The 14,422-nt window shown below is 33.8% G+C and overlaps 1 protein-coding gene across 1 annotated transcript; it reads right to left on the bottom strand.

Annotated features, from left to right (window-relative positions):
* Positions 1–387: 387 nt before the first annotated feature.
* Positions 388–4,359, bottom strand: LOC127699073 (uncharacterized). Its single transcript, XM_052202812.1, has 4 exons — positions 3,684–4,359; positions 2,159–2,195; positions 1,565–1,681; positions 388–1,060 (listed from the first exon to the last, which is right to left on the bottom strand). Exons 1-4 carry the CDS (start codon positions 4,269–4,271, stop codon positions 642–644), a joined length of 1,161 nt encoding a protein of 386 aa, XP_052058772.1. The 5' UTR covers positions 4,272–4,359; the 3' UTR covers positions 388–641.
* Between the last annotated feature and the right edge of the window lie 10,063 nt (positions 4,360–14,422).

Genomic DNA, 14,422 nt, shown 5'->3' with positions numbered 1-14,422 from the left:
TTGTCCGTTTATGTTTCATCGTTTCGTTGCATAGTCTTTCATGATAATCTCTGACGGCAAAACAGTGGCCGTCTGATTCTATTTAATGTGATTTTTTCTCTTTTGTTGTGTCGTATCGACTTCTATATATGCGTAGATACATGCATATACATAATTGTATTCTGTTTCTCTCTACAGTGGCAGGTATATTTGTCTTTTTAATGTCGTCTGCATTTCTTACATTCTTCTTTGTTTTCTGTTTCAATGGTTGTCACACATGCTACATCTCTTTTATGTTCACATAAATAAAAAAAAAATGCAAAATATATCAGAAGAATTTTCACTTAAGAGACAAAAATAAATGGACTGTGTGTTGGTCGTTGCTGTGATCTATTTGGAGGAGTTGTGTGTTGGTCGTTGCTGTGATCTATTTGGAGGAGTTGTGTGTTGGTGGTTGCACCGACCCAATTTGTTTCCTTGTTAACCTTTTTTATGATTTATGCGATAGCCAAAAACCCTGAACAATTTTAGGCAATCGTATGACCTTCATCGACGGACAAGCGTACAAATCATAAGGAACCTATAAGTGAGCACTTTTCGATGATACGTATGAGACCTTTCTAGTATTAAAACAAACAATATGTTTACGTAGTCACTGTTTGTTAAGAAATCTTAAAAATACCAAAGAAACTGGCCTTTGATTCTCTAGATAGGATCGCAATATCAGATATCATGACATACAGTTTATCGCCAGCATTTAGTTGGAATGCAGCAGCAGTATAACTAGTGTAGTCAGTATAGAGTTTATCCTTAGCCCAACAAAGAGTGCGCACACTCTTTAACAATAGTTCACTCCCGCCATTTGGATATATAACGTTGTATCTGTAGACATAATGGTATAAAGCTTGTGAAGTATTCTGTTTGTAACTTTGACTGTTGATATTGCTGAAGTAGATCTGACTGTAGACGAAGTACAGTCCTGAATTGTTTATACTTAGCATGTCCCTTGTTACTCTTAAACCTTGGACATGCGCAATAGGATCCGTTGACATCAAATTCGTGATGGGAAATGGTGCTTCATCTAAAAGGCAAATCCATGGTGTTATATAAAACAAAAAGTAATTTCAAACCTTAGAAGCGAACATTCAGTAGAAATAAAGAGTATTACAAGATATACAATAAAATTCATTATAAAAATAAGAAAACGTGGTAGGATTGCGAATGAGACACCTATCCACTAGAGTCCAAATTATGTGGATACAAGCAACTATAGGTCACCGTACGACCTTAAGCAATAAGCAAAACTCCTTTCGTAACGTTTACTATTAACAAAAACGGCATGACAAAATGTGAAACAATTCAAACGACAAAACCACGGAATTATTCATCCCTATTCTCAACAAATTCCTAAAGTAAATGAACATGCATTACTGCCTGGTAATACGTAAATTGTAAGTATGTATACCAAATGATTCACTGATGATAATTTAGTTTTTCAGTTCGAAAGGTTGTGACTATTAACTTCTGTTAAAACGTAACTGGAATATTTAGTTAGTAGTGTGTGAAATACACAAAAATACAATACCTTGCTTTGGAACTTGTTGAGTCCCGACAAGTAAATGAGCTGCAACGGGTGCTTTCGTAATAGATGGTTGAAAGGAGGCATTCCTCTGTTGAATTTGTTGTTCCATTTCAAGTATATCTATCAATTACAATAGGAGTTACTAAAACAAGGACAAATGTTTATTTGTATATCCTATAAAATATATATAGACCAAAATCTTACAGTTGCCGATATCTGGTTAATCATTAAGGGTAAATATGCACAAACCACCAGGATATGGGGTGAATTCTAATTGGACAAAAATAATTTGGAAATAACCATTTATTATGGTCAGTTATACTCAAATGGCTTAGCCCTTTGATACTTTTCTTTTGACAATCATCATGGTAAGGGACATAACTGAATAATTTTTTCTAGTCTGGACAGTTGTAAGGTTTTGTTTGAGGAGTTCAGTGAGTTACGAGGTACATAAACACAACAAAAATTAACATGTAAGCTACAATTGTGGTTGCGGACCTCAGTCAAGATAAGGACGGATTTTAATATACTAGGCTTAAGTTCTTTATCGGTACATTTTAATATTCGATACCCATTACTTTTTGGTGAAAAACTTACCCTCTGTTTTGTGCTTTTGGCGATTTCTTTCTACAATCTGAAATAAAAGAAAACGTTTGAAGATGTGATCCCATTGCAAGGTATCAATTTTTATTTTAGTCAATTGAGCTGCTTAGTCGTTTTTTATCAATATTTACCAAAATGCGGCATTTAGTCATGAGCGCGCAAAGAATATTTATATACGTACCTGTACATTATAATAGGCATTTAAAGGTCCCTAAACGGCCTTCGAAGATGGGGAAGATCAACGTAAAACTAAATGGAAAGCTTGCATCACTCCACATAGAACTTGTGAATGATTTTCAACATGATTTGTTGATGAATTGCTGCTTAAACGGTCCGGTGACAAATACATATTAGGAAAGATAACATGTTAATAGAGTGATGGATTTAATCATTTAAGAAATTGAGCAATAGTTGATAAGGAGCATGATCACTCTGTTCCTGATCATATGAGTATTTGGACCATACGCGTATGGTCATGACCATATGAGTATATACATGGTTCGGGTGATTAACACGACGACGATTAAAATGTTAAATCAAGCATGTACATAGTTAGACTTAGACTTTCTGTACGAATCATTGGTTTAATTAATACTATAATATAAACTACATAAGGTATGAACCTTCGATTTGACATAAAAAAAACAGACTTTATAAAAATTTATTGATTTAAAATTTTGGAAGAATTTATAAAAAAATATAAATATTTAAAAATTTTGAGTTTTTTTAATCATGATTATGCGCGACATGAGACCTGAATAAGTATTTTCATGATTACTTGAATAAAGTGACGATGGATAACCCAGTGAATTCAATTTACAAGTTAAAAGTATACTGAACATATACATCTATGGTCGATTTGTCCTGACGAATGAATTTAGAAGACAGATTCAAGAAATACAACATTAAACAAAAAGTCAAACCCTATATATTAACGGACGCTTTTGATTGACACTATCATGACTACCGACGGATCTAACCCAGATTCAGACAATATGTCACAGAAACAAATCAGTCAGTAACGTGTAATGTTTGGGTCTGGTGAACAAAGCTATGCATACCTGGTTAAAAAAATAGAAAGTTTATCTTTGCTTATTTATTTTCTTATACAATTGTGAAATTTCATTGCAATATATCAAAACGTCTTCGATTTGTTTTGTTTTTACTTGCAGCCGTCGCATCAATTTTTTTTTATATTTTATTTACTGAAATACTTGTATTGTATCTTACTTGCTAAACAAAAAGGATAAATGGGCATCAATTATTGGTTAAAGTTTGCATATTGGAAAAAAAAATACTTATATGGTCAAAATACTCATATGGTCCGGCCCGTTAATAACTAAATGAGTATATACTCATATGGTCCGACCATACGCGTATAGTCCAAATACTCATATGGTCCGGAATAACTCCATGTTATTTCATATTAGAAAAACATGGAAAAGTAAACTTGTTTGACAATAAGTGACTTATCTTCTGTATGATTAAGTACAGGTAATATAAAGAAGAAAATACTTACAAGATTGGTCAAAACAATAGTTTGATTTGGTGTTTTTGCACAACAAATTTCAACTCTGTTGACAGTCTTCTTATCAAGCAACAGTAAATTTTCGTTGTCCTCTTCAAAAGGTCCAAGTCTGACATCGTCACATGGGACACAAAAAACAGTCAGAATGTTGTCCATTTTGTGTCTTTCTTTCTTTAATCCGTCTTCAATGGACTTCATTTTCAGCAGTAGGTACACAAATGATGCCAAAAAGAGTATTGTCAACGTTAAAACGACAACCAACAAAATTCGTGATGTAGGTGATGATGCTGTAGAACTTGATGACAACAAACTTACATCAGAGCTCGTTGAATCGGTGCTATGGTTACGTTTAACGTGAGACTTTGGTATCAAGTCCTCTGGTTTAATAACTTTCGGAAAATTGTGATGAGTGTTCGGCAAATCGTATAACCCGTAATCGTCCGGATGGTTGTACATGCTTAATGGTGAAGTTGGTTTCACATTAAGGGGAGACTTATTCACGCTTTGGTCGTTCAATGGACTGTTGTTGATGGCCTTCCGGAATGACGAAGGGCGATTCCTAGTTGGTTCTTCATACATGATGCTAGAAGTAAAATGTTATCGCTTTGCAATTATTATAGACGAGGACCGACAATCATTGTAAAACAACGAGGAAGAGCATGATCTATGTTAGTATACAAAGGTGTGTTTATCAGCAAGATACATTCATTTATATGTTTATATACATATGCATATTGTGGTCACATGTAATAAATCAGTACTTGTAAACTTTATTCAAATCAATTGTATAAGTGTTCGCTATTTAGTACATAACGTATATAGGTTTATAGAACACAAGATAAAAACATAAGTTAATCACGCACTTTGCATTGATTTAAAAAGAAAAATAAGTATGACGATACCAAGAGATTAACCGAAAATCATTAGTTCTAGAAAGACAAAGAACACCAAGACCAAACGGATTAAAAAAAACATGATAAACAACAGTCCACAAAGCAATAAATTAGAGCCACAGCAAACATCTGGAGATCTCGTAGGTGCTATGTATCAGTTACTAGTTCCTGCTCTTTAGCTCTTTAAGTAGTAACCGTCGTGCTATACATGATGCGTTAAAAACAGGTGATCAGAACGGTCACAGATTGATCGATTTCTAGCTTCGAAAAATGAAACATATACATGGTCGTACTTGAAACAAATATTCCGTAACGGTCAGCAAATCATATTGGTGTCCGGAATACTTTCAAAGAGATGACTTCATGTTGACCATAAATAAACCTCCGGTCAATATATTCATTATAAGCAGTAACCATTTGACCAAGGAAGTCAAACACTAACACATGACTTTTGCATCAAACTTGAGATATAAAGTCCATATGTAGGTGCTGCTTGAATGTTGCTATTAGAACGGAAAACTCATTAAAAAGAATAAAGTCATTCCTTTTTACTCTTACTAGTAAACTAGTAAACCTTTACTAGATTAGAAATTCCGAATCTGTTCTAGGACTTGATTATGTCAGAAACCTGTTATAGGGAAGAACAGATTATGTCAGAAACTGTTCTAGGGTATAACAGATAATGTCAGAAACTGTTCTAGGGTATAACAGATAATGTCAGAAACTGTTATAGGGTAGAACAGAGAATGTCAGAAACTGTTCTAGGGTAGAACAGATTATGTCAGAAACTGTTCTAGGGTAGAACAGATTATGTCAGAAACTGTTATGGGGAAGAACAGATTATGTCAGAAACTGTTAAAGGGTAAAACAGATTATGTCAGAAACTGTTCTAGGGTAGAACAGATTATGTCAGAAACTGTTATGGGGAAGAACAGATTATGCCAGAAACTGTTATAGGGTAGAACATATTATGTCAGTAACTGTTATGGGGAAGAACAGATTATGTCAGAAACTGTTAAAGGGTAAAACAGATTATGCCAGAAACTGTTCAAGGGTAGAACAGATTATGTCAGAAACTGTAGTGGGGAAGAACAGATTATGTCAGAAACTGTTATAGGGTAGAACAGATTATGTCAGAATCTGTTATGGGGAAGAAAAGATTATGTCAGAAACTGTTATAGGGTAGAACAGATTATGTAAGAAACTGTTATTGGGTAGAACAGATTATGTCAGAAACTGTTATAGGGTAGAACAGATAATGTCAAAAACTGTTCTAGGGTAGAACAAATTATGTCAAAAACTGTTATAGGGTGGAACAGATTGTGCTCGAAACTTTTCTAGGGTAGAACAGATTGTGTCAAAAACTGTTATAGGGTAGAACAGATTATGTCAGAAACTATTATAGGGTAGAACATTTAATGTCAGAAACTGTTACGGGATAGAACAGATTATGTCAGAAACTGTTATAGAGTAGAATAGATTATGTCAAAAACTGTTATGGGTAGAACAGATAATATTGGAAACTGTTAAAGGGTAGAACAGATAATGTTAAAAACTGTCAAATAGTAGAACAGATTATGTCAGAAACTGTTATAGGATTGAACAGATTGTGTCAGAAACTGTTATAAGGTAGAAAAGATTATGTCAGAAACTGTTATAGGATAGAAGTTAGAACAGATTATGTCAGAAACTGTTTTAGGGTAGAACAGATTATGTCAGTAACTGTTAAAGGGTAGAACATATTATGTCAGAAACTGTAATGGGGTAGAGTAAATTATGTCAGAAACTGTTAAATGGTAGAACAGATTATGTCAGAAACTGTTATAGGGTAGAACAGGTTATGTCAGAAACTGTTATGGGGTAGAACAGATTATGTCAGAAACTGTTAAAGGGTATAACAGATTATGTCAGAAACTGTTATAGGGTAGAACATATTATGTCAGAAACTGTTATGGGGTAAAACAGATTATGTCAGAAACTGTTAAAGGGTATAACAGATTATGTCAGAAACTGTTATAGGGTAGAACATATTATGTCAGAAACTGTTATGGGGTAAAACAGATTATGTCAGAAACTGTTAAAGGGTAGAACAGATTATGTCAGAAAAATTTATGGGGTAGAACAGATAATGTCAGAAACTGTTAAAGGGTAGAACAGATTATGTCAGAAACTATTATAGGGTAGAACATATTATGTCAGAAACTGTTACGGGATAGAACAGATTATGTCAGAAACTGTTATAGGGTAGAACAAATTATGTCAAAAACTGTTATAGGGTAGAACAGATTGTGCTCGAAACTTATCTAGGGTAGAACAGATTGTGTCAGAAACTGTTATATAGTAGAACGGATTATGTCAGAAACCGTTATGGGTAGAACAGATAATGTTAGAAACTGTTATAGGGTAAACAGATTATGTTAGAAACTGTTATAGGGTAGAACAGATAATGTTAGAAACTGTCAAATGGTAGAACAGATTATGTCAGAAACTGTTATAGGATAGAACAGATTGTGTCAGAAACTGTTATAGGGTAGAACAGTTTATATCAGAAACTGTTATAGGGTAGAGCAGAGAATGTTATAAACTGTTATGGGGGTAGAACAGATTATGTCAGAAACTGTTAAAGGGTAGAACATATTATGTCAGAAACTGTAATGGGGTAGAGTAGATTATGTCAGAAACTGTTAAATGGTAGAACAGATTATGTCAGAAACTGTTAAATGGTAGAACAGATTATGTCAGAAACTGTTAAAGGGTATAACAGATTATGTCAGAAACTGTTATAGGGTAGAACATATTATGTCAGAAACTGTTATGGGGTAAAACAGATTATGTCAGAAACTGTTATAGGGTAGAACAGATTATGTCAGAAACTGTTATTGGTAGAACAGATAATGTTAAAAACTGTTAAAGGGTAGAACAGATTATGCCAAAAACTGTTATGGGTAGAACAGATTATGTTAGAAACTGTTATAGGGTAGAACAGATAATGTTAGAAACTGTTATGGAGGGTAGAACAAATAATGTTAGAAACTGTTAAATGGTAGAACAGATTATGTCAGAAACTGTTATAGGGTAGAACAGATTATGTTAGAAACTTTTTTTGGGTAGAACAGATTATGTCAGAAACTGTTTTTGAGTAGAACAGATTGTGTCAGAAACTGTTAAAGGGTAGAACAGATCATGTTAGAAACTATTCTAAAGACGCCAGGAAATCTGTTCTAAAGACGCCAGGAAATCTGTCTAAAGACTACCGTATAACAAGTTGTTTAAGTTTCCTTAATAAAACACACAGCTATTAAAACGACAAAACAGAGTAAATTACAATAAATCTAGAAACGGACAGCAAAACAATGTCGATAACTGAGTTAAGCCTCTTTTAACTGATTTTTATAGTTCGTTCTTATGTTGTACTGTTACACCACTGTCCCAGGTTAGGGGGGTTGGGATCCCGCTAACATGTTTAACCCCGCCACATTCTGTATGTATGTGCCTGTCCCAAGTCAGGAGCCTGTAATTCAGTGGTTGTCGTTTGTTTATGTGTTACATATTTGTTATTCGTTCATTTTTTTTGTACATAAATTAGGCCGTTAGTTTTCTCGTTTGAATTGTTTTACATTGTCATTTTGGGGCCTTTTATAGCTGACTGTGCGGTATGGGCTTTGGTCATTGTTGAAGGCCGTACGGTGACCTATCGTTGTTAATTATTTCTGTGTCATTTGGTCTCTTGTGGAGAGTTGTCTCATTGGCAATCATACCACATCTTCTTTTTTATATTTGACAACATGAAACAAGCATTCATGATATGCTTATATAGTAAACGTAACCCTGTAGTCGTTTCTCTCACTTCATGACCCTGTCCCGGTTACTGTCTCAACATGATGTCAGCAGACACAGGTTAACGTTATCGTATTTTAAAATACACCCTACATTTATATGTAGGATTCTGATTGAACATGACAAAATTTGACTCAAGTCTTGACATAAGTCTAAACGTCACATACAAAACAGTTTAATTTAGATATAAAAAGGTCACTTCAATTAGATCTAATGGTACGACCAAAATTACCAGGGATTATTTCAGTAAAAATCTTAAATCTTTACTAAAGTTTCACGACCTCATGTGTGATCTTTTGCGCCCTATTGATTGATTAATTGATTAATGGTAGTTTAACGTCCACTGGCAAATAATTCAGGCATTTTGAAGACAAGAACATTTTAACAATTAGTCCAGTATGCAGGTTTTGCAAACTGGGTCGACCGGCACGAAGGATTGAAATTCTATACGGCTACTGCGAAATGGGTATGTTGGATAGGGCAGAATGTTTACTCTCAACTGGCTATCTAGACTATTCAAATAGTTGTTCCAGGGGTTCCTAAACGTGCAGATAGCTTGGCACTCTCGACACATTGGATTTAACGTCCCCTATCCGATTGAACGTGTCTGTGTATTTATACATCCCACACATCCAAACTCTATTTTGTTTGAGCCTTACTGTCGGACTGGAGAAGTTGATTTCCAACACGTCCAATCACCTTTCTAAGATATAAGTATTGGGATTCTAAAAAGAGTCATTCATAATTCAGAAGATTGCGTATATAAAACACGAAAGTCAAAGCCAGTACAGCATATTACGAGGAAGTTGACAACTGCTAGTTTGAATTAAAGAGATGAAAATATTTACAAAAAGGTTTAATGTCGTTTCTATGGAAGCAGACATTACTGGTACATGGGATATGATTGAACGCGCATTGTATTACTGACTGTGAAATATTTCCATAAGGCAATAAGGAAAAGTATCACACGTTGTGTTACGGATAAAAAAGGTCCTATTCTTACACTATTCTTGGATATTATAATTTAATTAATATACAAAGCAATATACTTATACACATGAAATTGAAAATAAAATCCAATGAATCAGGTTGAACAGAACTGATTCGTCTGATAAAATTTCCAATGCCATAATATGTGGACACAGTGTACGTCATACAACGTATGATGGATTTTCCTGTATGTTCGGGTCAAACGTCTATCTAATCATACTATCAATATATGTCACAGATAATGAACCAGGTCGAATGGTCTTTTTATCGTATTGACAAATAAATCTCATCCGCAGCTAAAACTGTTGGATGCTTAAATACGAAAGCCCCTCGATTTTGGCGAATTATAAAATCCTTATCATAGTTCAAGAAGGTCCCTCCTTATCATAATGAGGTCAAGCTTTGCATATTTAGGAACCAGTTCAACGCTTCATCGTAAAGAATGCACATCTGATTGATTGTAATTTGTTTGCCTTTTTCAAATTGTACCTGCTTCCCAAAGACTTTCAATATTCGTTCTAATCAACCCACCTACAAGTTGATCGCACATGAATATTTAAACTAAAACGTTCTCTTTGAAAATTCACATATTATTTAAATCAATTGACATAAAACTACCGAAAAACAATAAAACATAAAAAATATTAAATACCGAAGAATGCAAAGATGAAATTGACACATGGATGAGGGGATGTTCTAAGACTATTGAAAACAACGGTCTTAATCGGTATTTCGGATTTTCAAAAAAAGACCTCAGAGGGTCGAAGATAAATCAAAGTACGATCATTATACATAAAAAGTCAACAGAGGGTCGAAAGATAAATCAAAGTACGATCATTATACATAAAAAGTCAACAGAGGGTCGAAAGATAAATCAAAGTACGATTATTATGCTTAAAAAGTCAACAGAGGGTCGAAAGATAAATCAAAGTACGATCATTAAACATAAAAAAGTCAACAGAGGGTCGAAAGATAAATCAAAGTACGATCATTATACATAAAAAGTCAACAGAGGGTCGAAAGATAAATCAAAGTACGACATAAAAACTCAATATCTTGCTTCTTTAATATAATTTATGCATTATTTTGATTAAAAAGAGATGTGGGATATCAGTCAATGAAAGAACAACCTTACGACAAACAATTCTGAGAAAAAATATGCATAAATAAGTACTGGCAGCGGAACTAGAGGGGATATTAAATTATGACAGAAATTTGACGTTGCAATAGGCAGCCTGCGAGTCGCCCAGAGTTACGTCAAGGGTTGTTCAGAGCATGGAATTAAACTGCTTTAATATATTGAAAAGATTTCAGATTTGTGATTTGCTGTTCTGAAACACGAGAGTCTTCGTTAACCAACCATGCTGCCAATTTCTTGACATAAATGATTACAAGCAAGTATTCAAAATAATGTAATCAATTAGAATATTGTTTTAGTGCAATAACATATTATATCCTGCTGACACTACTTGTGTTATTCTATATCATAGCAAAAGAAGGATAACTCTATTAAATATTTACAAAAACTTGCTGCTCTTAGATTAATAACTAACCTTAATTACTGTACAATTTCCGAAAATATAACCGTATTTTTCTTACTGTACGAAGTATTTATATATCTCAGTTTCAATTCAAATATAAGTGTTAAAAGCTAAATCAAACCTTTCAGTTGATCATTTCAGTAATTGAAATATTTTATTTTCTTTCACTGTAGGGGATAATTAGCTGTATATGTCTAATTATCGTGCATATTTATCAATATGACACTAATGAACGATTTGTAATATACGAACCAGTACTAACTTAAAAAGATGTTGCCTGAAACTTTTCAATTACGACATATCTCTACACAATCATCGACAATAGCACAATGAATTTTGATAAAACGGGATTTTAGACTAAATTTATAAAATAAAAAGCCATTGCAAAAAAGTACATTCGACAGATGTAAATAAAATATAAAATAAAACAGACAAAAACGTTAATTAAACATTTAAAAAAAGGATTGAAATTCGAAGAACACATATACAAAAAAATATATATTAAATTAAAACAGACAAGAACATGATATTAAACATTAAAAGAGGAACGAAATTCGAAGAACACATATACAAAACAAATAAAGTACAGAGGAGAAGAAACAATATATGAAGTACATAAAAAGTTCTGATAATAATAATGATAATAATTATTATTTATACTAATTAATATTATGATGTATTTACCTCCACAACTGTCCAAAACTGTAGTATCATGTCTTAATGTTTTCTTTATTTTGGAGAATTGAGTGGGGAAAACGGATCTTTTTTCAGCTAATTCAGAGATTGTAAATATATATGACTCTGGTTAGATATATTCACAATTTATGAAGACTCAGATGGTTTTAAGGCTTGAAATATTGCATACATGAACAGAGCTTATATATGCAGACATTACTATTCCCCCAGAAGATGCCACCCTGTTAATTTACACTAACAAATAGTTGTCTCATTGGCAATCATACCTCATCTCCTTATTTTTATAAAGCTTGTAAATGCAGACCTTACACCCCACTGAGACAATACACCCAATACAGACATAACACCCTACTGAGACAATATAACCCATCCAGACATTGCACCCCATCCAGACATTACACCCTACACCTACATTACAACCACCCAGATATAACACCCCACCAAGAAATTATACCCCACACAGACATTACACATCACACATGCATTACACTCCGTCCAGACATTACACCCCACCCAGACATTGCAACCCACCCAGACATTACACCCTACTAGACATTACACCTCACCCATACATTACACCCCATTCAGACATTACACCTCATCTACACATTACACCCAATCCAGACATTGCAACTCACCAAGACATTACATTATATCCAGACATTACACCATACCCATACATTGCAACCCACCTAGACATTACACCTCACTAGACATTACACCTCACCCATACATTACACCCCATTCAGACATTACACCTCATCCACACATTACACCTCATCCACACATAACACCCCATCCAGACATTGCAACTCACCAAGATATTACATTTTATCCAGACATTACACCATACCCAGACATTGCAACCCACCCGGACATTACACCTCACTAGACATTACACCTCACTCATACATTACACCCCATTCAGACATTACACCTCATCCACACATTACACCTCACTAGACATTACACCTCACCCATACATTACATCCCATTCAGACATTACACCTCATCCACACATTACACCTCATCCACACATAACACCCCATCCAGAAATTGCAACTCACCAAGACATTACATTTTATCGAGACATTACACCATACCCAGACATTGCAACCCACCCAGACATTACACCTCACTAGACATTACACCTCACTCATACATTACACCTCATTCAGACATTACACCTTACCAACGCTAGTTTTTTTACGCGGATACTTACTTCTAAATGTCACCCGATTACCGGAGAAGCAGGATTTTAAGTTTAATGTTTATTTAGTTGGTGATCAAATTTCCTACCTATCGCATTCGAGGCCAGTAAGCTACCGATGTGGTTGACAAAATAAGAAATTGGACAGGATTTTAAATAGAAGAAACAGTAAACCATCTTGTAAAATCTATTTTGGTAAATATGAAGATTTAGGGTATACATTGATGAGGCAGCAATTCACCAACAAAAATAACCAAACGACATCTTGAAGGCAGCATACAGTCTAAAGCAAGATTTTTGTCAGTAAGTGTGGCATCGTCTGGAGGAATAGTAATACCTGCATACAAAAGCTCTTTTCGTGTAAGTGTGGCATCGTCTGGAGAAATAGTAATACCTGCATATATAATATCTTTTCATGTAAGTGTGGCATCATCTGGAGGAATAGTAATGTCTGCAGAGGAAAGCTCTTTTTGTGTAAGTGTGTCATCATCTACAACGATATAGACATCTGAACGTCGTCACTGATCACAAATGTTATAATATCTGCATTTTAATTTAAGCAATTTAATATGTATAGAAACGAAAAAAAAAAGATAGCTTATGGAAATCATTTTATTAATTATTTTAGACCGATGACATATAAAATATATTAAAGTCCCAGGTGTGACAAATTGTCATTAAATAAATGAATAAACTGTACAAAAAAAGAAACTTCACTTTGTAAAGGCATTGTAATAAATGAGTTATGCTATTGTTTTAGAAACTACATTTTGCAGTGGCATCGTATGAATTGGGTTCTACTGTAATTGTTTTAGAAACTTCACTTTATAATAATTTTTTTCCCTTTCTGCGTTTTGGGTTTTATCTTAAGTTCTGTAATAGATAACGTCACGGTACCCAAATTGCACCTATTTAGCAAAAATAGCAGCGTTATTGTTACAAGTTTTCTTAGAGACTAAACAATTTGTAAATTTTATGATTTGACATTATGCACGTCTTTCAGCATAGCTAAATATATGTAAATATAAACAAAACGTTCACAGCATATATCAACAGATAAAGTATCCACTGGAAAAAGTAAAATCTACAGAAACGTGGCCATGCGACGTCCACAAAAAGTCAACTTTTAAAAATTAGCAATTAAAATAATTATGTTACAGGTATCCATTTCTTAAAAAATGAATAGAAAGCATGAACTATTGTCAAATTGTTCTATATATTTGAAGAAATAAAACAAAACATCAGTTCTCCGATTTTTACGGATGTGAATTTAAGCATGGGTGCAATTTGGGTACTCCTCATTATAGAATATTGGAGTGTTTGGAGGTCGGTTCAAACCCATTTTTCTATGATTGAATATGGATTCAAAATTAAATTGGTGGAACTATATAGTGAATAAGGATACATCTACAAAATAAACACATAATGGAAACTTTTGTCTTGATCATAAATAAACGTAGGTGAAAAAACTGTCAAAATATGTGCAATTTGGGTACCCTCACGTTAGAGATATACTTTCAGAAAAAAAACCCAGATCAATGAGAAAAGAGTTAAAATACGTTG

The sequence above is a fragment of the Mytilus californianus genome, unplaced genomic scaffold (genome assembly GCF_021869535.1).
Source record: "Mytilus californianus isolate M0D057914Y unplaced genomic scaffold, xbMytCali1.0.p SCAF_4, whole genome shotgun sequence".
Taxonomy (NCBI): domain Eukaryota; kingdom Metazoa; phylum Mollusca; class Bivalvia; order Mytilida; family Mytilidae; genus Mytilus; species Mytilus californianus.
The sequence above is the reverse complement of the archived record's forward strand: the minus strand, read 5'-3'. Positions and strand labels throughout refer to the sequence as shown.

Excerpts from the sequence above, each read along its gene's own strand:
- LOC127699073 (XM_052202812.1), bottom strand. The coding sequence starts at position 4,271 with ATGTATGAAGAACCAACTAGGAATCGCCCTTCGTCATTCCGGAAGGCC. Across the intron at positions 1,682-2,158 it reads CCAAAAGCACAAAACAGAGG|ATATACTTGAAATGGAACAA; the intron begins GTAAGTTTTTCA and ends TGTAATTGATAG. Across the intron at positions 1,061-1,564 it reads TCAACAAGTTCCAAAGCAAG|ATGAAGCACCATTTCCCATC; the intron begins GTATTGTATTTT and ends TTTGCCTTTTAG.